The sequence below is a fragment of the Thunnus albacares genome, chromosome 8, assembly GCF_914725855.1.
Source record: "Thunnus albacares chromosome 8, fThuAlb1.1, whole genome shotgun sequence".
Classification (NCBI taxonomy): domain Eukaryota; kingdom Metazoa; phylum Chordata; class Actinopteri; order Scombriformes; family Scombridae; genus Thunnus; species Thunnus albacares.
Window position 1 is genome coordinate 6062436 of NC_058113.1, and position 27326 is coordinate 6089761.

Genomic DNA, 27326 nt, shown 5'->3' on the forward strand with positions numbered 1-27326 from the left:
ACTGTTCATCTGTTCTTTATCTGCTCTTTATTTTTATTTTTATATCTAAAGCTCATTTCTATTGGGTTCACAATGTGCCTGCACCCTCTGTTACTGCTAGAGCCATTGTTACAGATTTTAAATGAGCCATTTCACGGTGTGAGCGCCAATTTCACACAGTGAAAGAACTTATATCCCACTTAAAAGAGCATATAGTGGCCAGGTGACCTGTGGCATGTCCAGTAACTAGTTGTAAAAATATGTTCACTGTGAAATCATCATTTACTGCTCATATGTCCAGGAAACATAGAGCATGTTCGCTGGATAGCAGAAGACATGTACAGGGAAACTATTTCATAGTCCTCTGCTGTCACTGCATGTGAAGATGCTTCCCAGAGCATCAAATGATGCAACAACAAATGAAAGCATTGAATTGCCACAGAATTTCAATGAGACCTTTCTTAGAAATGTGTGTTTATTCTACCTAAAATTGCAGGGGCAGTTCCTTCTTCCAGCTTCAACAATATAGACGATTGTCAAAGAGATGCAACATGTGCATGAGTTGGGAGAGGATTACACTTGAAGTAAACTATGTTCACTTATGAGATGACATGTCTAACATGTTGCTATTGCTAAAATCTGTTCAAAAAATGTTCAAATACATAGAGCCTAAAAAAGTAATGTTAGGAAATGATGAAAATATGACACAAAGGCTTGCTTACTACATACCTGTGATACAAACAATAAATAGCTTATTAGAATCAAAACTACAGAAGAAGTCAGTGTCACATCAGTCATGTGAAACAGACTCAGATGATTTTGGTGACATTAGTGATGGACAAAACTTTAATGAAGTTAATTCTGTATCAGGATGATTTTGAAATTGTCAATCCCCTCTGTTCTGCTAAGAAAAAACACAAAGTTGCTGCAGTCTATTTTTCTGTGGCAAATGTACCTGCTCATGTGCGGTCCAATACTGATCACATGTCCCTTGTCTTATTCTGTGGAGAGAGTGACCTTAAACAATTTGGAAGTGTTAAGGCTTTCTCAGAGATGTTAGTGGATTTAAAAGATTCAGAGGAAAATGGAATAACTATAGGTTGTGAAACAGTCAAAGGGGCTCTGTATTGTATTGCTGGTGATACTTTGGGTTCACATGGCATTGGAGGCTTTACTGAAAACTTTAGTGGTTCTCAGTACTTTTGCAGGTACAGTGAGTTTCAGAATGATGATGCAAATGTATGTGGTCCACTGCGCACCCCTGAAAGTTTTAAAAAGATTATGCTGATTATGCTGATTGAAAGATTATGCTGTTGGTGATCTACAAGCTTAAGACAGTCAAGACATCAAAGGCATAAAGGTAAACTCTGTTTTCAATGCCATGACATCTATTCATGTTTGCCAGCTTGGTCTCCCACCTTGTTGACATATCTGAGGGTGTCTTATCCTATGATATTGCACTATACATGAAGTATTTCATTGAGAAAAAAAAATTATAATGGCCTCGGTCCAAGGGGATCACCTAGTTGGTGTGCTGAAATGATTGAGACTGATATGCTGCCAGTCAGTGTGGTAGAGGGCAAGAGATTGAAAGAGCTAGTTCAGTACCTCAAGCGTAAATACATAACGCCATCGAGAGCTACTGTGACTAAACGTATTGAGAAACACTTTGAGGAGAAGAAGGATGAACTAAAAGTCAAGCTAACCAGGGCAGACAAGCTAGCTCTGACCACCAACTGTTGGACAGCTCTCAAAAGCTACATTATGAAAGCTACATCACAACCTTTCATAAAAATTTACTGGTTAGTTGCCGGTTAATGGGTGTCAGTCTATTGAAAGCAAATTTAACCGAAACTGACACCCCTAGTTGCTGTCTGTATTAATTGGTGACAAAGTGAAAAATCCAGAGGATGATGTGTGGCAGTTAACTCTCTAGTTTGAAGATACTGTTAATATGATTTGTGTGCAAAAGATTTCACAGTCCACTAAAACCAAAACACCATTTCTTGCAGCACTATCCAGCACAAATTTTGAAAATTGGCCCCTTGATCAGATTATGGATGATATGTTTTGAAAGTAAACATAGTTACTTCAAGAGATGTGCCGGGCATTTGAAAAACTGAAAACATCTGCCAAACTTTATCCAAAAGACATCAGATGTTTCAGGCATATCTTTCAGCTGGGCCAGGATGAAGTCAGCTACTGCAAGTCAAAGACAGTTTTACCCCAACCTTTACAGTGACACAATCAAACATGCAATGAGGAGTTTGGCTTTTCAGAAAACAATACTAGTGTTTCCACAGACATGCAGTATAAAGGTACATCATATAAAAGGGCATTTCCTTGTGTCAAAAAGAGTCCATGAGTCCATGGAGTTTGGAGAAGTTCTCATTATTTTAATTCAAAATGATGCAGCTGTGTATTTTGTGATGGATATACATAAAGCTGACTATCATTCTGATTAACATCTGTACTCAGTGACAAAACAGAGTACAAGAATGCAATGTCTTAACATTAATGACTTGGTAGATTTTTATCCATTACTATCATATATTGTTAACAGGCACCAAGTCATTCCGCTGAAACACAGACGTTGGGGTGAACTTCTGTTCACCCTAAATGTCTTCCAAGAGCTGCCAAAGTCCTGATAGAGACTGGGTGGATACCTTCATGATACTGTGTGATAAGTTCCCAGAGGAACTGATGCAGTCATTGGAGAGAGGAAAACAACCAAGTCCACGAATGAGAAGGGAGATGGTCCGGATTGTGGGGTCCAGATTGTGGTTTGTGAGATGATGCGAAAAGTTCTTGCATAAGTAAAAGGAACTTTACTGAAGTTGCCAAAAAGATGGTGGAATTATCCAAAATCTCTGCAAGACATAATAGAAGGAGAGGTGATTGGGCCAGGGTATCACTCTCTAGTCAAGTAATTGCAAAATAGGATAGAGAATGTGAAGTGATCAACGACCCCAAAAATAAGAAAACTAAAGCATCACACTGATGAGTCTAACACAGACGAAGTCTGTCCAGAACGGAGAGCAGCAATCCAGGACACTAATGGGTGCATTAACTGGAATTTAAAACTCTTGTCCCTTGGAGAGACCCCAGAGAGCCAGCAGGAGAAGAAAGAAAAAAAAGTGAAGATGACGTTTCAGCAAATTGATGCAAATCCAGAGGAGGTCAAACTTCTGATGAAGTTGACTTTTTACACACAGTGTTAAAAGCCAACCAGAGGAAAAATATAAAATAACTCCTGGAATAGTGGCTGTTTTGGTTCTACGAACTTGGCATGGCAGTCCACTTGAGGGAACTCCCCGGAATTGGGCTTAAAGAAACTTTCACACAGAATGTGGATCTGAAGGGGAAACAGCTCCTGAACTAAATGAATACTGTTTTTGTGAACAAGAACAAAAAGTTCTACAGGCTGTAACAAAGTTTAAAGTGATGAGGGGAGAGCAGAGTGGTTGCTCTGAAGATGTCAGATGTGAGATGGTGCTGCTTCTGCTGTCCTTCTTTGATGAGAAGGAAGACGTGATGTTCTGTTATGTGGAGGACATATGCCTGGCAGGGGAAGTACAGATGGACCAAGTTTACTTGACTCCCACCATTGTTATGTTGTAAGTTTTTTTTGTAACATTTTTTTTTCTTTCTTGGTCTTTCTTTCATTCTCCCTTTTGTATTTCTCTATTCTTTCTTCCTTTTCTTTCTCTCTTTTCTGTCTATTTGGACACAAATTCATGCTGCACAATGTTTTGTGTTGCTGTAAACTCTGAAGGTTAGTCGAAGTGGCTGTAAAAGGCCTCACATTTCTCTCCCCTAAACCTGCACCTACACTGATCTCTGTATTGATGATGGCAACTTAACTGACCTAGAAAATTTAAAAACATATATGCTCAAATTGTTTTGTGAAATGTTTCAGGAACACAAGTCTTGTTTTAATTTTTTTAAAATTATTTCTTTTGTTGCTGTTGTTTTTTTTTCTTTTAAGGACGATCCTTAAATTCTTCAAAATGGTTCATGTTAAGTGTGGATAATGACAACATCCCCTCCTTCATTTGCACCGCCCTGTGCATGATGTTTGGGAGCTATCATTGCTCCGACATCCATTACCCATCAGAGCTGGTGTCAACCCTGGAATTTCTGCAGAGGTATGTCTTTTTGGATTGGCTTTATTCAACATTTTCACTTTATTGAACCGAAACAAATTTAAAGTAGTTGCTGCAGTGACTTGGGGGTTTGGGAACTTGTCATTTTATGCTTTTATTATTATAAGTGGCTTTAAAATAATACTTTGAATAAAAGGATGATTCATATGAAGTTTTTTGTTGTTAATGAAGCTATTCTAATATTAATACAATTGTCTGTTTTGCTTCTAATTCCATCAACCCAGACAGGGGCACTAAAGCGGAGAAGACAATCCCACCTTCATGTGAACTGTAGAATCCTTACCTTGATTAAGGAACTTTTGGATTATGAGTGATGTGATTTCTGAATATGGACTAAACTCAGTAAGATTCATGGAAAGTGTTGATGTGCTCCACTCAGTTTGAAGGTTTGTTTCAGCTCATTATCTACTCAGTTCTTCAAACTTAAGAAGTAAAGTAGAAAGTAGTATTAAAAACAAGTATCAAGTAAAAGTTTCAGATGAATTTGTTAGAGTTTGTTACTGAGTTTTATTGCTCTTGTAGTTCCTCATTTGCATGGTACATCAATACATCAATTTGAAGAGCTTGTTTGAAGATATTGATATCTATATATGTTCTGTTTATTCTAATAAGGAAATGCAGTAATCTTTAAAGTTATAATCTTGAAGATTTTCATTTAAATAAATGTCTGTTAAGACACTATCTATCGCTGTATGAGGTAACACAATGGTGATTGAGCCTATTGCCCGCTGATGAAAGCGCTTGCATTTGCATTATTATAATCATTATGAACCAGGTGTCTGTGGCGACTTTCCTGCCATGCGTTCAAATCAGCGGCGCAGCTGGTGATGCGTTTCCCATCACCCAGTGGTTGATCCGTCAGAGAAGGTAGGCAGACCTAACGCAACAGACTTGCTCTTCAATTCACTTGTGCTAGCGTAACACAGCGACTAGGGGTGGAGCTGTAGCGAGGTTACATCGCTGTCTCCGTCCCTCTCCTCTGCTCCACTCTGTCTATCTCTGTGTCATAAATAGCTGCAGGTCTGCGTCTATGGCCAATGACACCACAAAATTTTTATTTATTTTCTTTAATGATAAGTAATAATGAGTAAGCCTTTTTCTTACAAAATTTGTGTTTTATTGTGAAGTGTTTTTGCTTTTTCTGTTGTAAGTGCTTTACTCACTACATATGTTAATTTAACCTTGTGAGTAAATGTTTGGTAAAAAAAAGAAATCACTCACTATGTGTCAGTATAATGGCAAGGTCAGATAGTTGTCATTTGTCCTGGTTGCCAAACAAGGTGAGTCTTGTGTAATATGTGCATGTCCAGCTCAGACTTCAAGGGGGGAAGGGACAGAGAGAGAGAAGGAATGAAACAAAATCACAATAGAGTCGGCATGCTGCAGAGTAACAAGAAAGTTTTGTTGATGATGGACAATGGATGATAACCCTCATCCCCGAAGTATTTTAGCTTAGTTTCTGCCTGGTATATTTTAGCCTAAAGTAACTGATAGCAACCCTGAGCGGTGAGCCATCAGTGGCAACATTAGAGGATACTAGAAATACCACAGTAGACAAGTCAAACCTGTCTGGGTTCAAGTAAAGCCTGGTCCTCACTCAGAATATGGTGCAACCTGTTAGTTGGTATAGCTATAAGGCTTAATATTAATTAAATCCTGTTTATGTTCAATAACAACAAATTTCTCCAGTACTACCTGTGCCATGACAATAGGCAGAATCAGTATCTGTGAGAACGTAATCACAGGACTTCCCTCAGTACATTTCAATGCAATATAGTGTCCATATGTACAGTATATATATAAATAATCAAAAAGTACTCCATCGCACACCAGGACACTGGGATAGACACTATTTATTGAAGAATTACATTAAAAAACAAAAGGGGCGAACTACGTGTTTCACACGTTGCTTTATCAGATTCGCTCTGATGATGACTGATGAAGCAACGTGCAAAACATGTAGTTTGCTCCTTTTGTTTTTTAATGTAATTCTTCAATAAATAGTGTCTATCCCAGTAACCTGGTGTGCGCTGGAATACCTTTTTGACTTTCTGTAATTTGCCCTGCATCAGCTGGCACCAAGGAGAGAGGCATATACATATATATATGCACTGTAGTCTTATGATATCTTAGCACTGCATGCCCAATAAATCCATTTTGTACCCTTTTTGTAAACCAGTTTGTATATCCATCGTGTATGTGTGTGCACCTCACTTCATCTTACCCTCAGTGCTCTTAAAGCTGGCTGCCCGGTGCACAGCTGCTAGAGGGGATGCGTCCAGGCAGAGAGCCCCAGAGAAACAACAACAGCTCACATCAAAGGAGTTCCAGTGGTGGAACATGATTATCAACTTTTATCCTATGAGTGTACGAGTCCTCCCTTTGCCTAAGCATCACTCACTAGCATGGGGAGGGAAGGGAGAGGAGAGGATGATTTGCTAAATACAAGCTGACCACAGACTGATCCCTTACTCATCTCTTCCTTTTGTTTTTCTTTCTTCTTTTGACCATCTCTTTTTATCTGTTCAACTTTGGTCTATTTCCTTAAAGCCACATACTGTAAATGCTCAGGCAAGTCAGTACATATTAAGACACAGTCAGATTGAGTCAAGTCCATTCCATTTAATCACTTCACTCTATCCATCCAGGTCCTCCAAGTTACATTCTAATTTCTCATTGCGAGTCCAGCTTAAGAACCATTACTCACACAGTCCCCTGTAGGTTCTATACCTCCAGCAACCGCTGAATAGATGTCAAATAGTGTATTCCACTAGTGTATTCCCCGTGACCCTAACTACCACTAACATACCTCCAGCAACTGTAACTTCAGTTATATTCAGCGGTGAGCCAATTCTTTTTCTGTCACATTCCATTGTGGATATTTCAATTTGGAATCAGACTCTCTTTTTTGATGCATTGTTTCTTCAGAAAGCATTCAAATTTTCCAAATTAAAAGTACAGTATAATGTTACAATAGACAATCTATGCAACCCTGTTCCGCATTCATTGGCAACTTAACTATCCAAGCCTCTTCGGAAGGCAGGGGAAATCATGATCTGAGTGTTAAGATTTTGTTACTTTCACTGTAAGTCATCGGGCTAATATGATCTTGGTGGTGATACACTTTGGGGAATCCAGGCCTTGGGCTGGGTGCAGCCAGTCATCTCTTTCAGCTCCAGAGGAGCTGAGTAATAAAGACCAGACAACAGGCTCAAATGAACTGATCTCTCATTCCAAGCCCATGGGATGGTCAACATGGGTCCGCTGTGCATTACCTAACTTTAAAGGATTGTGTTCAGCTCATGTTTTGGTTGCTGTGAGGTCAGGACCCTGAAACAATTTTGGATCAGACAGGAGATAGTGTTGCAAAATAGTGAGCTATGCTGCAGCAAAGCATCCAAGACATGGACCTGACCCGTATGATGTCACGTACCTGGCTTAGTCTTCATGACAAGAACAATGAGGAACTCACATTGAGACACACACACACAGTCTAAAATCATAATTTTTGCATGCATTAGTAAATACATAACACTTGTTTGCACACAGCCTTTAATACTGTACACAGATGTGCAATGTGCACCCATACCTAAGGGCACACAATCAAAAAAAATAATGATGATAATAATGATAATTATTATTATCATTATTATCATTATTATTATTATTATTATAAGAATAATATAACAATTTTATTTGTAGCACTTTTCAAAACAAGTTACAAAGTGCTTCACGGAGCAATGGTCAACACATATTACATAGCGCACCCGATTTCTCATTTAATATAGTACATTTAATGTTCCACACCACCCCAGATGTCAGAAAGTCCTGTTTCTGAGTGAGTCTAGATTATATCTCAGATGTGCTTCAACCTAACAAAACAATTTTACCAGTAGTCATATTAAATGGCACATCATTTTACTGCTGCTGTTAACGACCAGACAGAAACACAATTGACAGACACAGTTACCAAATCTACTTCAGACACTTAATCATACACACACAATACAAAAACAATACTTTCAAATACACATTACATTACACACAGCCACAACCTTACACATACACACACACACACACACACACACACCAAATTGTAGTGGAATAAAAATGTGCAGTCAATGCTGGGGATAATGGGCCTGACGTCAGGCGGACCTATAAACCCAGCTCAGGTGTGGGTTTATTTTTCTTGGACCTATCAGACAAGTCATGAAATAAGAATCTCACTGACAGACTCACAGCTAAACAATAAATCCCTACTCACACTTTCAAAAATGTTAAGTAGAATTGCTGTTCAAATAAACCCTGGCACCTCCTCAGGCACGCAGGCTATCGTGCCATCTGACACATCTCCCAGTTCCACTACTTGCACTGGTGTAACACCCACCGCTACATCCATACAGTGTATGTCAGGGCCATTGTATGGTTGGTCTTGCCCCTCTGCAGCAGTGCAGGGCTGCTGCTGGGGCAGAGAACATCTGGACAGGGCACAAGAGTTGCTCATTCATTGTGAATTAAAAAAAAGCTACTCTAAGACACATTTAAATGTTTTACTCACTTGCTGTTGAGTCATAACCAGTGGATATTATAAGGGTAGGAGTTTGCATTACAGAACTGATTACTTTATGTGCCTTTGGGTAAAATGAGCTAAACATTTTCAAAAATGTTTCATTACAGTATAATACAGCTGCATACACCCATTTATAATGCAAAGGTTGGCTCTGAAATGCCCTTGGGTGGACAAATACTGTATGTGTAAGTTCCACATAGGTCAACAGATTAAAATTGAAGGGCAAAAGATTGTGTTTAGTTTTGTCATACACTGAGAACATGACATTTAAAACATGTATAATACTTGTATTATGGAAATAAATTAATGTTATCAGTATAGCTTTCAAAGGAGAGTTGTAATGCCTCTTCGTGATGCTTCAGCTGCTTTTCTACCTTAACCAACATTAAATTCTGGGTAGAAATATGAATCTTTTTAAAAAATATTTTTTGTCATGAAGATCGACATGATAAATTTACTCATTTAAACATCAGGTTCTCATATCTGCTTTAACCTTAAAAGGCCCATAACTGTAACATCTTTATCGGTACACTGGTACTTCATGGATTTAACACAAACTGACAAGTTCAGCCACTTCCCCAGGCTACTGTTAACTTCTGGCCTTTTCACATTTAGGATTCAATGATACTGAAACTGTCCTCTGGCCCTGACCTCTCACTGCACCCTTTCAGCTTTCCTGTCATCCCAACCCACCATAAAGTTAAGGGAGTGTGGACATATTCTCTGAAACTGCTGGCTCACCCCACTGTGACCTGCCTCAAATGCTTTACTACATCTGATTACATCTCTTTCGGTTAACCACGAAGACACTCCAAAGAAAGGATACCTCCTTGGAGCCCATGATACCTCAGAAAAATCTGCCGTGTTTGGGGTACATCCTACATAATACACTATGTATTGTAATGGACCATGGTGGTAAAAGGGGAGATGAGCAACAAAGCAATGCTCTCATGTTGTGACCCTCATCTATGGTTTCAAGCCATAGGTCCAAGCAGTCTAAACATGATTCCTGCGCAGTGTTGCGGTCTCACTCTTCATGACACAGTAAAGGGTCCAACAATTTGGGAGGACCTTCACATCAAGTTACAGCTCCTTTGTGTTGAGAGGTGCCAGATGAGAGTGTTTGGGCACCAACAAGACAGTCTCAGGAGATGCTGGAGGAATGACATCTCTCACCCGTCCTGGAGTGTTTAGGAGGAAGCCGTTAAGAAAAAGGATGTGTGGGCTTCTTGCCCTGTTGTCAACATGACCCAGACTTGGATAAGAGGCAAGACAATATAAAAGTGGAACTGATTATCTATGACAATATTAAATGTTTTGTGTATTTTTATAGTATATACTGCTGTTGGTTTAAATCAAAACAACTTGAGAGTATTACATGATGTAAAGCTCAATACTAACATCATATTTCTAAAGGTGCAAATGACAAATTGAGGAGGAAGAATCACAGAATTTACCTGACATTAGAAAACATCATTATTTAAATGAGGCGTAGACTGAGAAAACAGTCTGGAATTCACAAAGTTCAGCATAAGTACCACACTTCCATGTCATGTCTGGTTCGGAGTTTATAAAATATTACAGTAATTTCAAGATGCTCACTTTGAACTGTGTACTGTGATCTCAGGTTGTGATAACTTCATAGTGTAATATTTATGTTTTTTGTAAACAAAATAATTCTGCAGACACACTATCATCAAAATCAGCCAAGGATCAACACAAGGCCACATCTGATGAGGAAACTCTATAAAATATCACGAATGTGGCAATAGTGACAAAATTTATTGGAAGATTAAAAATTATTTTAATCTTTAATCTCATAGAGGAATATCAATTTAATTAAATAAAGTTACATAAAAATGAGCCATTGTTCACAAGGAACTAATTTATAGAGCAAAAGCCACAGTTCAAAATACACCGCCTCATCTTAATCAGTCTAATATGTAAGAGACGTACTGGAGGAGAGAGATCTGAATCAGAGTTCATAAAGTTACACCTGAACTCAGAGGACACTGTTGACAACACCCGAAAGCCTCACCCATCATCTGACAGAATTTCTTCTTCTCCCCTTCATATTTCTCTTTAATTACTGAAACACCATTAGATTACATGAAATTTCTACAATAAAGCATTGAACAGTGCTAAATGTTGGCAGCTATGTAAGGCACTCTATGTTCTAGTCAAAGCAGCTATTATGCACTTTGTAGAACACAATAGGCAGTTAGAGAGTGGTGAGGCATGGAAGGAAATCCACCAGGATATATCATAATAACATATAAAAATAATACATAAATCAAAACAAAGATCACAAATCACTACTTATTGTAGTGTACTGAATGACAGTAGCAAAATCATGCAAAGGGAGTCACAAACAGCTGACCAGTGAAGGGGTATGTAGATGCAGTATAGCCATTTACTGTTATGAGACTGGCTCTGTTACCATCAGCTCCCTTCACCCTCCAGCAGCCTTATAAAACTATGCATGACCGTAAACAAATAAAATGACAAACACTGTCAATATCACTACAGAGTTTTACTTATTTCTCTCTATATATCAGCAAGTCTTTATCTCTCTCTCCATCATTCTCTCTTTCTTTCCAGCATGTCAGAAACACAGACACATCTGTGCCCCCCTCACCACCACCAGAGCAGAGGTTTATTTGAATAGAAAATTACCCTCCTCGTGTTTAACATATCTCCGATATTGTCATCACCAAATATTTATTTGGAGAGGAGAGGACCTCTGAATGGCCACATTCCTTCTGCTTTGCAGCATTTACACAACATTTTGCACGAGCACACATAGACACAAACACATGCGCACAGCCGAGGCTAGATGTGTTTATGAGAGTATTTCACACAACCATCTTGAATATTTATATGCGCCTGTGTGTACTCGCCTGGGCGAAAGTCAGTTCCATTTGGAAAGTAACTGGGTATGATCATGGCTATTTCTAAGAAAAATAAATAAATAATAAAATAAAAACAACACTAGACTTCTGGCCCTCTCCCTTCCTGTTGTGTATACTACTGTTGAACTCCCTTCAGATTATTACATTGTGCCTTTATCATTTCCTCAAAAGGAAAACACTAATCTAAAAGTTTCATATGACAAAGTGCCAGTGAGAAATAAAGCATGTTTAACATATGGAAGAGAATGATCACACTCTTATTAACAATTCAATTCTTTTCATTCACACTAATACTGATTTGGTCCACTTGCCTACTATGTATCAGCTCATGTCCTCATCATCAAGACATGATTTTGTTTTGTAAATCACATCATTTACAGAGATAATAATCAAGGCTGTGTCCATGGCTGAGTCACAACAATGTTCTGATAAATGTTGTTGAACTAAGACCTAGGAATCATGTATTAATAAGCTGCTTTAAAATTACACCCTCAAATCCATGTTTAATGACTTATTTAAAAGTGAGTCTGCAGCAAACTCCTGAACTCCTGACTACTTTTGCAAGGTCATACAGACCTGTGTGTGTCATCCAAACCTGGTCCACTTAAATAAGTGTTAAATAAAACACCAGAGATTACTTGCTTTGCTCTGTTTCTTTATACTGCACAATGAATCCCAGGATAATTTACTTGATATAGTTGTCGTGCCCAGGGGGGTGGTCCACCATCAAGCAGACAGTGGTGGTGGTGGTGGTGGGGGGCACCACATTATGAACAGCACACCACAAGGGGGCAGTGATGTAACTCTAACAAAGGTCAGAGAGGCCTCCTCATAAAGAACTAACAGAGAGAGAAGGGAAAAGGGAATATGGGGGTGGGGGTTGAAGGAGGAGGGAGTATAGGTGGAGGAGAGATAGAGAGAAAAAAAAGATAAGGCAGGAGCAAAGTCAGAGTGTCAAAGAATGAGAGAATGGGGTGGGGGGGGGGGGAGAGTGGGGGTTAAGAAAAATAAAAAGGAAAGTAGAAAGAAGGATGTCTGAAAAGAATTTAGGACAGTTGAGGCATATATACAACTGCAGAGAGCAGGAAATAACACGAAAGATTAAGGCCACCGAGTGTCAAACAAAACCAGACTGCTTAAATAAGAGAAGTCCATTTAAAGACCACCCAACTTATTCTCACCTGTAAGCCAAAAAGTTAATGGTTGATTGAAATAGTAAACAGAATCATCATTTCCAAAAAACCTAACAAATAACAACACTCTGACCTTTATACTCTTCAAATACTGACCAGCATTCTAGCGAACCAGACCAAACAATCAAATCTTCATTTAGATAGTGTACTAAAAATATTAAAGTCTGTCTGCCAGCACTGTCCTTTGAATGGTGGTGCATAGAAACACAGATGTATACACACACACACAAACACACACACAAACACAAACAAGAACTATTGGCCTCCCAAAGAGCTGTCCCAGTAAAACCACAGGTCCCAGAGGGAGGCGCCCTGGTGTCTCTGCAGTGACCCGTTCCTTAAACAGGCCTGGATGTTTTACTGCTACAGTGAGCTGCTGGGTCCTGCATACACTGCAGAGGAAGATGTCTGTACTATTGCTCTCTGTACCACAAGTTTGTATGACCACACGGACAGTCAATGACCATTGTAGTTGTCATTGGTGACAACCACAATGGTCACGTCTGTGGGCTATCACACACAGTGGGCCTCATGCAAGAGCATTTTCATATTCTTCTCCTGAATTTCTTACTGTTTCCTGCAAGTCTAAATCACTTGTTTTAGCCTGATCGATGCCAACTATTCATGAGGAGACACATTTGTGACATTTCATTATTTGCGTAATCGATCCTTAAACAGCCATATAAGTCTACCTGTTACAGTCTGTTTCATTCACAAGAATCTCACGCTGTGGAGCTTCAGGCTGGAAATTTGCAGACAAAAACAAATTCAGCTCTGTCAGTTGTGATATTAGAGGACCTGAAGCAGATAGAAAAGATTAATAGTACTACGTCATCAGAGCAGTGCTGTACTATGATAGAAATAAGGAGGGAATATACAGTTTGACAGGAAATTAGATACTGAAAAAAAGTCTAAAGGAAAGCAGTCAAGGACTAATGGGAGAGGAATAGAGGTGTGACTCACTGAGAAATTAGAGGAGGGAATGTTGTAACCTACAGTAGGTGATGTTACGCTGTCAGGTGTGACAGAGGATGATACTGGACAATGACCTGCGGAAAGATCCTGAGGCAGCTGTCGGAAAGAGAGAATTTTCCTAACTGAAACGTGTAAGCTGCTGTGCTGAAATATGTCGATATGGCTACCTGGCTACTACATAAAAGGCAAATAAATAACAGTACTGAAACAGAATATTTCTAGGAGACACTAATGGAAAAATTGTTAATGGGAAACTTAAAATCCCATTTCACAACAAAGCTATCCCTGTTACACTCTGTTTACTGTCTGTATGCTTTTCTTTCAAACATTCTGCCCTGGTTCCTACCATCTCTGCCACACACTGTTCAACTCCCAGTTTCTATGTGTGTGATATTCTGCCAGCCCAGATGTCTAAGCCATGGCCTGTTTGTCTGTCTTAATACCCCATACTGAACTCCTCAATGCTTAACATGTCTCTCTGCCTCATACTGTTTTTCTCTCTGCCTGACTGTTTAAATGGCAGCCTGCGAAGGGCAAACCACAAAGATGAGGAGCCCAGTGACCAGTGCAACACATGTGGCACAGCAGAAACACACACTCATATAAAGCCTAGTATTACTGTAGTACTTGCTACCAAACCGCAACCAATTCCAACCGAATTCAGTACACACTCACTCCACCCAATGCTGTGTCATCCTGACAAAGCATGGGCAATAAACAATTCAGTATAAGGCCAATCGTGCCAACACACGAGAGGCTCAGAGCAATACTGAGTCAGAGAAGCCTGATTTCTATTTTTATAGTATCTGTGAAAACCGTAACTGGGAAAAAATAACCAAAAATGAACACCTGTAAAACAACTTTTAACATCAGAGTGATTAATAATTTAACACTAGTACAAAAACAAAGCAAACCGGATCAAAACAATCCTCTAGCCCTTTAATTCTCCTCTGTATATCTCTCCCCCTCCAATCCCCATTCAGTAATTGGGTTTTCTGCAACATTTTTGTGTGCTCACTTCAAAAGCTGCTAGTAATTACTCACATGCATTAAAGTGGAGACCACAAACAGCCACGATGCCGCACTCTTTTCAAGTTCCAAATGGTGTTTATTAAGCCGCTGTTTCAAGACCAAATTTGTCCATTGTCCATAAAGTGTTGCATTTTAACTCAGTGGCAGCTTGCTGCAGTGGTTTCACATTAGTTCCATTTTAATGTGTCCATTGTATCTCATTTGTGTGTGTATGTGCAGACTTCCACATGGAAAAAGTTTCACAGGTATGGCATGATGTGTTCTGTATACCTATTTAAAGGAGCCAGGATCAGCTACTTTGCAGCAGCCTCAAAATAAATTCTTGACAACTGAAATGTTTGAATTGAAAGGTATTTTGAAAATTTTGTAATTTATTTAAATACATGAGAGCACCTTACAATACACTGCAACAAAATAACACTCTGCATTGCATTTTTTTCAACAACTTATTTCATCTGGTTCACTCAAATTTAATAAAAGATAATACATTTTATTTATAAAGCACCGTTTTTTTCTTTCCTATTTCATTTTATGCTTTCAAAAACAGCAGTACGAGAGGTTAGCTTATGTGAAGCTGTGGTCCACTACCCAGAATGTCAACCAGCTAGTGGAGTAAGACCATCTAACCATTGTCTGTCTGTCTGACAACCGTCTCCAGTACCCTGCTGTTCTGTGCTGTTCTTTCCCTCCCTTGGCACGGGTGACCCCATGTTCACACCTTGGATAGCAGTAGGGGGTTCAGCAATGTTCTGAGATAATCCTCTACATCCCTGATACCCTGGTAGCTCTCTTTCAGGCTGCTCTGTGCCCACATGTTCACCCTACCACCTACTGTGTGGGCACCAGCTGAGGGGATCTGTTGGATGTCATGATAAGGCATCTTCCTTTCAAAAAAGGTTTGTTCATCTCATTTCCCTGGATTACACTGGATTTAGGCAGGCAGCACAGATCATATTAACACTTAAATTCTAAAGTTATAATTTAATACATGTATTGAACTAACTTAAATCTAACCATATAATATATGATTCTAAATCTATACAAATAAACTAATTTGGCAGATATGCCTCTCTCTTGGACACAGTGTGCCTCTGGCTCTGAGCTCTGTAGCCTCTCTAGCTTCCCTGTGGCCACAGAGGAAGCTCCTGTGAGGGTTTCTGATAGCAGAGAAGAACTGGTGGCTGATAAAAGAGGTGTGAACAGCAGTGTAAGCTTGTCACTGCAGGGGCTACAATGACAGACCATCAAAGGTTAGAGGTTTACAAGGCTAGAGGACTAGACGACAGCGGGCAGACCTACCTGTCATGGCAGGGATCTTTCTTGGTTTGTTTTGAGATTGGTTACTGAGAGCCATGGCTATGATTTCTATGAAGATTACATAGTTTGACCTAAACTAGGCTTACTGGCTAAACTGGGTTGGCTTTCTATGAAAATTATATATTTAATTTTCCTCTTTTTTAAGGATGAAGAGCAAGTTTTTGTATCATTATTGTATCAAACCTGTAGTGGAGTGGAGTGTTTTTGCTTAGGGATAGAGTAGAGACTATAGAGTCATAAATCCACCATGTGACTTGGTGATAAGGTCCCTTTGGTGAGCCTCCCCCGTCTGCTTCTTATCACACCATTGCACACCCCCTCCTCTCCACCATCCCACCTTACGCCCCCCTACATGTTGTGGAAAAGCATGATGGTGTGACCTTTGACACCTTAATCAACGGGCATTAAAGAGCCTCTTAAACAAAACTGACGAACTGGGCAGATTGGACTGACAGGGCGACTGACTGGCTCAGAGGCTAAGAGGGATCCGGAGGCAGTGGTGCTGAAATGCTGCCGCCAACACATTGGAGGTGGCAGAGGTGGTGGGAGAGTGTTGGCCATCACAGGGCTTACAGATTAGCCTGGCTTATTAGTTCACTAAAGGGACCTTCCACCCTTTCAGGATTGTCACACGTCGCTATGCTGCTTCGCCCGTTTAGACCCTGTCTCATACAGGCAGGGTGCCTGTCTGTCAGAAGCAGATGGAGGTGAAAGGGTGAGAGTGATTCAATGATCCTGTAATGTTGGAGAACTTAACAAGAGCCGCCAAGTTCAGCAACAAAAAGGCACACAAACCCCGGACACCCACTTGCATCAGAAAGTACACACAGACACACATGCGCCGAAACACAATGGTTTTTGTGCAGACTGTTACGCTCCAAGATTTTCACCACAACAAAACTCAGCATTAGCACATGTCTACATAGATAAAAGACTTCTCCGTTTGAGTTTTAATGATTTGTAAGAAGCGGTAAAGTGACAGCATGTGAAAAATATGCAAAGTGCACCAAGAGGACAATAGTGCAGTCACAAAACATGGCGATTAATCAGAGAGAAAATGAGAATTAGATCAATGTGTTGATATAGCAAGGATAAAGGAGAAAAAGCCTATAACTTATACTGAAACAGCGTAATATTTCTAACTTATGCTCCAGTGTAATAGTGACCAGGGTGGGGGTCAACCAACGGTTATCCACCCAATGCATTTCCAACAAATCCACTAGAGGTGGTGTTTCCCACAAAATCTTCAAACTATATGGTTGACAGAAATATTTGTTGGTGCAAAACAATTTATGAACGGATAAAATACAACATGACTGGTCACCAACAAGCTACATGCACTTTTCACACATGTTCTATCCTAACACAAGAAGGACTGACAACAGGATCAACTCATTGTGGGAAACATAATGGATTATGATGGATAATGAAGAATTTGCATCTATGTTGCCTAAAATCTCTTACTCATATCTCGTAGATCGTATTCACTGAGTAAGCATTGAGTCATATTGAATTTTCTGTATGAGGTAACAGGCCCCTGTGTGTTCTGGTCTACTGAATGCAGAGCACCACACATGTAGACATCAAGTCATCTATCTCCCTGTGTGGAGAAGCAGACTGGATTTAGTGTCTGCACCTGGCCAGAGATCTTCTGCCTGTCCAAAAACCAGACCTCATAGTGACACTTTAAACAGAGCAGACTCATTCAGCAGTCAATCAGCAGTCTCCCTTCCTCCCCTCATGCTGTCTGTCACAACTCCCCCCCTACCCCCCCCTTCTCTACTCAAATACACTCACTATCTCCACTATAATTTTGATTTTCATTGTTAAATATGACTAAGGTTGTTTCAACATCTCAGGATGCTGTGGATCGGTGAGATATTCACCCACATTTTCATAAATCTTTCCTAAACTGAAAGATAATGAAAGATTAAACTCTAAATTTCATGATCATGTACGAGTCATACTCATTCATACATCCACACTCAGAGACACTGTAATGCACTGTCATGGTTAGTCAGCAGTTACAGATGCTCTGCAAAATCCCAGATTTTTTGGATTTATGCAATTCTTCCCAATCATCCTGTGTGTCCTTCCTGGCAAACACACACTACCCCTCAAAACCTCCTCTCCTCTGGGAGAGGCTTGATGCTGTAATGACCCTTAACTACTTCCGTGCTGCAAGGGGTTGACAGAGGCTAGAGTTGAAGTTTCATCCTGCGGCTGTTTTTCTTTTGTGGGGTAAAGGTTTGTGTGTTTCCTTGTATGCATTTGTGTATATATTACATATAGTCTGTGTGTGATGTATGTAAGCTTAATCTTTACTCATTCTCTTGAAAGACAAAGTAGATTGCATGCCCACACAGACAGGAGAGACGGGAGCTTCTGGCTGCTGGTGACCAACGGGAGCGCAGCAGAAACTCTAACCATCTGTGGAAGTTTAACGTACAGTTCTAGACATGGGTACATAATACATACATACTTCCCATTCTTCATGCACACACATAAGCGCACACACAGTCACACAACAGCAGGGAGCTTAAAGTGCACCCCACTGCTTTCATCTCACCTTCAATCAGATAAATTAGCTGCCTGCTGGTTACTGGCCGGTGTGCCTCCTAATTCAGGGGGTTTCACGCCTTTTCCCCCCAGCAGGACAGAAAGTGCTAGAAACTGTATCAGGAACATCTTGATACCAGAACAGCTCCCGCTCGACCCACAGTTCACATCGGTCTAAAATACATCAACACAAACTAATATGATATCCACACACTCGTACGTTAAACCACTGTGGTGCAAGAGCTCACACATTCATACTGTATAAATCTTATGTCATAGGCCTTGACCGTCTTTCCCAGGCATACCAGAGAAGAAAGCCCCTAATGGTGTTGTCAACCACGGAGCTGACAAGGGGCTCTGAGTTCCGAGGGCCCCCGGAGCAAAGTCTACACCTTGGCTGTGGAGATCAGTCTCACAGAAGCAAATATGTAGCCCCCAGGCTGAGTGTCAAAACACCCTCCCAGTCCAGACAGTTTATGCAGTCTAAAAGCTGATTAAGCTAATACACACAGTGGGTATAGAGACACATTAGCCACAGCTTTCAAAACACCGGATCAGATTTCATGGCAAAAATGTTTTCCTTATTAATTTCTGTAATAAGTGTGTCGTTAGGTAGGTGTGTCGCCATCTTCGTCTCCCTCGTTCTCGCTCTCTGATCTCGCAAAGATCTAGATGTCAAAAAATATGTTTATGAGCCATGACATTTTTTGGGGGCAATGGTCTTTTTAGGCCTTATTATTTCTCTTCCTGTGAAAATAAAAGAAACCCCAGAGAAGCAAAGGGCATGAGTAACCCCAAAATTCTGATGCTGCCGATAAGGCTGGAGAGTAAGTGATACATATGAAACCCAGGTTAGAGTAAAGGAACAAGGTTAGAGAGAGAGGTAAACAGAGTTGGAGAAGCTACAAATTAGCAAGCTTCATTTTGTGTAAAATTGCCATCAGCATCTGACTTATGAAAATAAATTTTGGACTATGCTTGTTTGGGCCCATCTCTAAGCTATATAAGGTGAGAGAGAGAGAGAGAGAAAAAAAGAAGAGAAACAGAACAAAAACAAGGAGTGCTCAGAGTCAGAGGATGACAACTGGCCATAAAAGTTTAGTTGAGTTGAAGATGACCAGTCACAAGGCCTTGCCTGGCCTTCAGAAACACTAAGGCTCAGGTTTCCAGGAGAAGCTGAGGGGCCGAGGGAGTAGGATGCTCTCCTCACCTAAGAGACCATAACTCTCTCTGGGCCAGAACCTCTGTCACTGGAGCTTGCCCTGGATGGAGCTCCCAATCACCTCTGTTCTCATTGACAACTTCCATTAACATTCCTGCCCAACCTGGCAGGAGAGTGAATGAAGGTTAAGTGGGGTGAGAGGGTGGAGGGTAAGAGACTGGGATCAGTTCTGAGGGTTCAGGGAGAAGAAGAGCATGGGAGGAGGTTGGAAAGGGGGAAGAAGAGCAGAGAGTCACAGATGGAGGGCAAAGGGGTGTGATGAGCCAAGTAAAGAGCAGAGAGAGTGATTGGGGAGGGGGGGGGGGGGGGGGGGGGGGGGTAGACCAGTACAGGGATCTGTACCTGTGGTCTGTTTACTCCACTCTGAGTGCAGAAGGACACACTAAATCACTGACAAATAACACCACTTACAGGTCTGCACTGCTGGTGCTTAGAGAGAGAGAGAGAGAGGAGGAAAGAGAGAGAGAGAGAGAGAGAGAGAGAGTGTGTGTGTGTGTGTGAGAGAGAGAGAGAGAGAGAAAGAGTGGAGAGAAGAAAGCAAATAAAAGAAAGACACAATAAAAGTGTTTCTATTCACTTCCAGAATTTGTTTTCTAATTCCTGTCACATCTTGCCAATTATGAACATAACCACTGTACAGAAAAACAGAAAGTAAAACAACAGGGAGGAGTATCATCGGGGGCTGACCCCTTCTGTCCCGGGTCAGCAGTGGACAGCAGAGTGGACAGGTTGACATGAACCAGGATACTGAGCACCCACTTCCTCCAGCCATTATGGATGAGAACTGAGCTAAAGCACCTCAATCACACTCTGACACCAAGGGTAGCATAGTGTAGAGGTTAGCATTAACATCAATAAATCTATCATTCAATACAATATATAAAGTTCTTGTTTCTCTGAAACTACTCACTGCCCGTCTGTCCAACCACGTGCCTATTTTCCTTTGCACATAACCTGTACATGTTGCTGTACAGATCATGCTAGCGTTGCAAGCCTTTCCAAAAAAGGAACAAATACAGCCCAAAACAAATGCAAAGATCAGAACTAAGAACAAAAACAAAAGTCAAATGCCTGCATTTTTGTTTATTGACTTGTTAAATCCTCTGCTTCAATTTGTATGTCTGCCATCTATCAACTTAAACTGTATGACTAAAAACATATACAGCACACAGAAAGCTGTAGCCTGCAATATGTAAAGCTATCACTTACATGGGTAAATGTGGACCCATGTACAGTTCAGTACAGACAAAAATGTCCGTAGCGTACCTTACAGCACCTTTCATACAACCAAATAAACATCAGAAAGATCACACATTAAAAACTAACTACTAGGTACAAAGTTAAAAGGTTGTGATGATCCACTGATGCGTGCATCTGTTCATTTGAGTTTGTTTGCAGGGACATGAACTGCAATTAAGTGAAAATGAAAAAATAAAACAGAATCTGCAAATATTCAGAGAGTTGTGGCTAATAAAAAATTGGAGGCCAAATCATCAAATACAAAGAGATTAATATGTAGAATTCATCACTGAGACTTTCAGTGAAAGCAAATCAGATGTTAAATAAGCCATTAAGGAGCAATAAGACATTTAAGGAGCAAGGACATATGATAGTAATTTCAAACTTTGACATAATCAATTTAAATGTTGTTGTTTTCAATATAAACAATCTCAATGATTACTGTGATGTGAGTTAGACACCTTATAATGTTATAGCCTGATGCATAGTGGAAAAAATGTCATAGTGAGAGCCGTCTGCAGACAGATTAATATATAGCATTTATCTTCAAAAAGTACTTTAGCATAAAAATTAAACAAGCAAAAGGTTTAGGGCAATTTAAATCCATTTGAGGTATTTTTCTTACTTAAGAACAATCTGACAGTTGTGTAAGAAATGGAGCACTTGATGCAATGCAGAAACTTAAAGCAAACATGTTTAAAATGACTTTGTAGTAAAGCAAAAAAGAAAAGTGAATTATAACATATTGCTTGCCAAATATAGACGTTCATCAAAAAAGCAAGGGCAAAGTAAAAATTTGGAAAAATAATAAATGGCATTTTAAAATATACAAAGACATAACACTTTATATTTTCCTATAAATACAGTATGTTGACAAGGCTTTTGGTGTGACTGTATTAGCATTATTTTCAACAACAGTGACATCATCCTCAGACTGTATGTGAGTATGTGCATATGTCTGTTTATAATTAATATAAATGAAAGGCTGGTCCATGTTTGATTGGAATTCTGAAGGCATATGACCCTACTACCCTCAGTATCTTCGATGAAGGATTAACAGGAATTTTATGAAAGTCTCACCTTATTCACACTGTGGTCCATAAAGACCAATCAGTCTAATCCTACAGCTGAGGGTGACAGAAAAAAACCTTTGTTTGGCAACATTCCCCTCCCCTGGCCGGTAACATTGTTAAAAGTCAAAGCTTATACAGTTCAACTGCTGACAGCCAGTGACATGAAAGTCACATATGCATAGGTTTATTTTTTTTAAAAAGCAAACTGTAGCAAACTTGAAACCAGTGAATTTGAAGTTATCATTATTATTTCATCATTATTGTCTGTAGTTTGGACATACAGAAAGTTATAGATTGAAGCTCGAAATCTGTTTCATTTCCTCTGCAAGTCATTCTACTGCCGCTAGCTGGTTAAACCTGCATTTACTTAGTCATCCCAACGTGATTTTGGTTCTTGTATGGGAAGTGACGCCAAAGATGATCCTGTGTGGTCTGAGGGGGACTCTGAAGACAAATGAAAGCTCTGCATACAAAACGAGAAGAATTACAGAACTCTCAGGCGGGGGAACTGCTTCCATATTTAGGGGATAAATATGTGACGATAGAGTGAAGGCTCTGAGAAGCCATTCTTTAGTCTGTCTGTCACTGGGACAAATCACAGTGGTTTTGGATGTAAGAAAGAAATACACTTTGAACAACAGAGGGTCAGGGTGATGCAAACAAAGCCTTGCATAATCCCCGTTTTTCCTGTCTCTTCTATCTCCCAGAAACGGATGATTCTAAACTGCGGTCTCTGCTAGCTCCAGCAGAGTTTCTGAACATGAGTCAACCTTGAACAAGGCCAAAGACCCTGTAATTGGTACTACTGAGAGTCATCTGTGTGTCAATGAGAGTGTGTAAGAATAAGCTAGTTATATGGGAGAATTCAACATAAGTGCGGCTTGCGTTACATTCCATTCTTGACTGAGCCACACTGACCGCCCCCCCCCACCACCCCCCAGTCTGGTTCCTACTGGCTGATTCTGTTAATTACTTTGCCATTTTTATTCTTTGAGACTTGTGAGAAATCTCTCTCACCGCCACAACTGTCCCACCCAAATCTACACCACAACCCCACAACCACCATTAGCTTAATAAATTACATCTCAATACAGAGCTCCAGTAATAATCTCCACATCAGCGTCAGAAGAATATCATTTTTTCCCCCTTCTGACCCCAAGATTGCATTTCAGCTCCCCCCCAACCCCCTTTTCATCTTTTCATCCTCACCACTGCTGCTTTATGTGGGACTGCACTTTGCCCACTAACTTTTAATATTTCCCCTTTTTGTCTTTTGAAGAGCTGGTGCTGCTGCAGTTCCGTGTGGTAAAAATTTGTCCACTGTGTGTGCATACAGACTGATTTGGGCCACAGCATAGCCTGGGAAAGTGTGTGTGGAGGGCAGAACAGGAGGGGAGTGTAGGAGGAATGGGAGAAGAGACGAGGGGAGGGCACGGTACGAGGGAGGAGGCGCGCCGCGGCAGCTGAGCTGTGAAGAAGCTAATGGGCTCTCATCCCCTTCCCACGCCCACCGTGTGTTTTCTGATGGGCACTCAAGCGGCGAGACACATATTGGTTTGGCTACCGGCACAGAGCTCCAGTCAGCTTGCTTCAATACTGCTTTGCTAGGCCTATTCGGCATCCTTCTGAACTCTGGTTAGCCTGTATGTGACTTTAGAACTGGCAGAGTATGAATAAGTAACCAACTTCTAATAATGTGAGGAGGTGGTGGTTGATCTCACTCATAGCTGGAACAGCAATAATAAGAGATGAAAGACAGAAGCATGGCTCGCAGACAGTCAGCGAAACTAATAAACTAAGGGGTGTGATGAACAGAGAGCCACCACTAATTAATATTTGTCTCTGTAAGCAAAGATGGGAAAGATTTAGACAAGTAAATTTTCTGTCAAAGGGCAACCACAGCTAGTTGCATCAGCGCATCTGTCCAGTTCATCATGAAGCAGAAGAGAAGATACTGAAAACATCATCAACGACAATAAGAAGATAATGAGAAAAAAAGAGGTTTCTAATTCATTTCTCATTAAATATTGTTCTCTCAAGCCCATCAAAATCCACACAATTACTTTATCAACGTAAATAATGGTTAAGTAACATTTAGAATGCTTATATTCTAACCATTTGATGTGAGAATATACCAGTACAACTAAAGTGCTGTAAAAGTGCTGTAGCCAAATGGCAACTAATCCAAATGCGCATAACTAAAGACAGTCTTCTGGCCCTCCGCAGTCAGTCTGGACATTATCCCCTCTAATTTGTGAGAATAAAACCCCAAGCCCCTGATTAGGTGATCCGGGGAAGCCAATTGTTTTGATTGTGTTGTGTGATGTGTGATCTGACTGTGTGGAATGTGGCGACCTTTGATCCAGTGACAACATTCAATTAGATAAGGTTAACTAAATTGACCTCCCCCACCTCTGCTACTCAACCCAGAACTGGATAAAGAGTAAACAGTTTGTACGCTACACATTGAACCAGGGATTACTGCGGTCCACTTTAGCAAACAGCCAGCATACCCACTCCCAAACACAGCACATACACAACATGTGCAAGATGTTTCTGTTTTAAAAACAGTGAAAACTACACCAATTACCTGTTCCTCTTTCTTCTTGACTTAAGAATGGTGCAGTAAGAATCTCACAGGATACAGCTGGGGAGTTAGGGAAACTATAGTGCTTTTACTCTTTTTCTAAAGAGCTTAACTCGTAATTACTCATTGTAATAACTGCAGTCGCATGGGAATTTGAAATGGTGGGAGTGTATAGAACTGGGGGGACTCTTTTGTGGACTTGTGTCAGGCTCTACACTGAATATCTCACTGACAAACATTAAAATTAATTGCACCTTTGTGGGAAATGAATCAGGGTGCCCTGGGAATTACATTACGCCCAGTAGCTGACAAGCTAGATCTCTATTTTCCAGCTGCTGAGTAGCCAAGGGCAAGCATTTCCCTCACCCCCACAAAGAGGAAAAAGAGAAATGCAGGGAAAGCTGTAGAAATACAATTACTTGAAGTGTTGTCTCAGTGTGAATAGAACATAAAACTCAACATTAAATGAGATGCTACTCATCTGTTGCCAAACACCAAACATCATAGAACTGCTATTCTGATGCAAAAAATATAAAAGGTCTTCCATCCACGCTATGCTGGCCTTTTTGACCCCTGAGAACTTCTTCAAACGTTTTCAAGTTTGGATACAATGAAAGCTTTTCAAAATGCAACGTATAACTCATGTGAGCTGGCATACAGCTGCTGTCACAAATATCCCGCTCTGAGTGAGCATGAGCATGATGATTTAGGAATTTTTTCTGTTGTTTTGGTATCCGATGTGGATGGAAAACTTTTAGTTAACAACCTGAATGAAAACGTTTATCTGTATTAGTATTGGAGATTAAATTCACAGCAAATGTGATAAAAGAGACCCTCTTATAGCCATTAAAGGCAGTCATTGGGTCTCTACACAGATCATCTTAATGAAACTGATGAGCTAATATCGTCTCCACTTTCACACGGTGAAAAAGGCTAATTACCTCTCTCTCCCTTTGACCCAGCCCTTCCTAGACGACAACTTTTAGAAGTGAAAAAGCAGTGACCTAGAATGACCCCTCTTCACACTCAAAGGCTAAATCTCTCTCACTCACTTACACACCACCGTGCTGCATTACACTGACAGCTAACTCCAGAAAAGCCTTCAGTTTTACCACCGTGTTCCCCTAAGCTGAAGTTAGTCCTGGGTTTCTGCAGCTCCAGCCCCGTCCTATACTGAGCAATACTAAATGTTAACATCTCCTCGCTTCATGACATGCTCTTCTGCTAACAGCCAGAAAGTCATGCATGCTATTGTCAACTAGACAGGATTACTGTCATGGTCTTTTGACGGTCTTCCTACAGTAGGAATACTATTGCACATTACATTACTTTTTTTTGCACATTTACAAGTACTTAAGACTGCTGCAGGAGGAGAGACCACATCCCTCCAGTTCTTAAATCCTAGAAACCTGTGTCTTTAAGTGTTCATTTAATGTCTTTAACATCGTGGCCTTACTTATGTCAATGTTTTGAACAGAAGATATGTTCCAACCAGATCCCTTAAATCGTTGCAATTTTATTTTATTCTATTTTTCTCTGTTTCCTTCCCTTTGCCAATTTAATTATATTTTATTTCTGAATTGATTTTATATCTTTATTGTTATCATGTATGTCATGTAATATAATTTATATTATATTTTCTTATTGTTTTAGCCTCACTGTGTTTTCGTTATTTTCCTGTGACTTCATGCTTTAAAAAGTGCTATATGACTAAAGCTGTTATTAGTATTATTATCATGCTTAGAAATGATTTTTTTCATTGATAACAGTTTACATTTTTTGTTCTGGTGTTGTTTGTGTAATGTTGGCTGTATTATGGTATGTTTGACACTACCTGGCTGTCCAAGTTATTTTTATTTCTCATTTTCTGTGTTGGTGTACTCTTTTACTGTGCTGTTGACCAACTTCCCCACAGGGATCAATAAAGTATCATTAACCTTCATTTACTCAGCATGAACCACAACTTCTGTCTATTTTGAATCTGCAACTGAGTTAAACTGAAAAATGATTGGGACTGATGTAAAGTGGCCGGTGCAAAATAGCCACATGTGAGCTGTGATATCATGTAAGAGTGGAGGCTAGCCTGAACAGCAGCTCTAGCCCAAGCCACACTCCAACCCAACCCCAGCTCTAGCCTCAGTATCAGCTCTTATCCCCATGTACGTTGTCCCCAATCTCTGCCCCCTGCCCCTCAGCATCACACTCCAGCCAGACTTTAAGCAATGTGAGAGTGGCCTAAGTAGCCCAACACTTCACAGATGAACAGTTTCAGTAATGGGCCGTGATTGACCTCAATAGCCAGCTCTGAGTGGGTTCCCTCGGGTCTAATCTCCACATTACCTGCTCTGCTTCACACATGCTGACTGACGAGACATGATGAGAGGGGTTGTCTTGAAGATTAAACAGATTGTTGAGGAAGTTACAGGGTACTTAAACAAATAAACAAATTGAACAGCCTATGATGGTCTATTTTCATGGACCTAAATTAAATCTAAAATTGAG

The 27326-nt window shown here is 40.3% G+C and overlaps 1 protein-coding gene across 6 annotated transcripts in view; it reads right to left on the reverse strand.

Moving 5' to 3' along the window:
• The window catches only part of LOC122986693 (vacuolar protein sorting-associated protein 13B-like), a 342876-nt gene that overhangs the window by 212466 nt on the left and 103084 nt on the right, over positions 1–27326 (reverse strand). The window contains exon 20 of one of the 6 annotated variants that reach the window (XM_044358007.1): positions 2193–2849. The exons of the other annotated variants lie outside the window; for them this stretch is intronic. Within the exon in view, the coding sequence (XP_044213942.1) occupies positions 2689–2849 (161 nt within the window). The 3' untranslated portion in view covers positions 2193–2688. Of the gene's footprint in view, positions 1–2192; positions 2850–27326 lie in introns of those variants that run through there. 6 annotated transcript variants of the gene reach the window in all.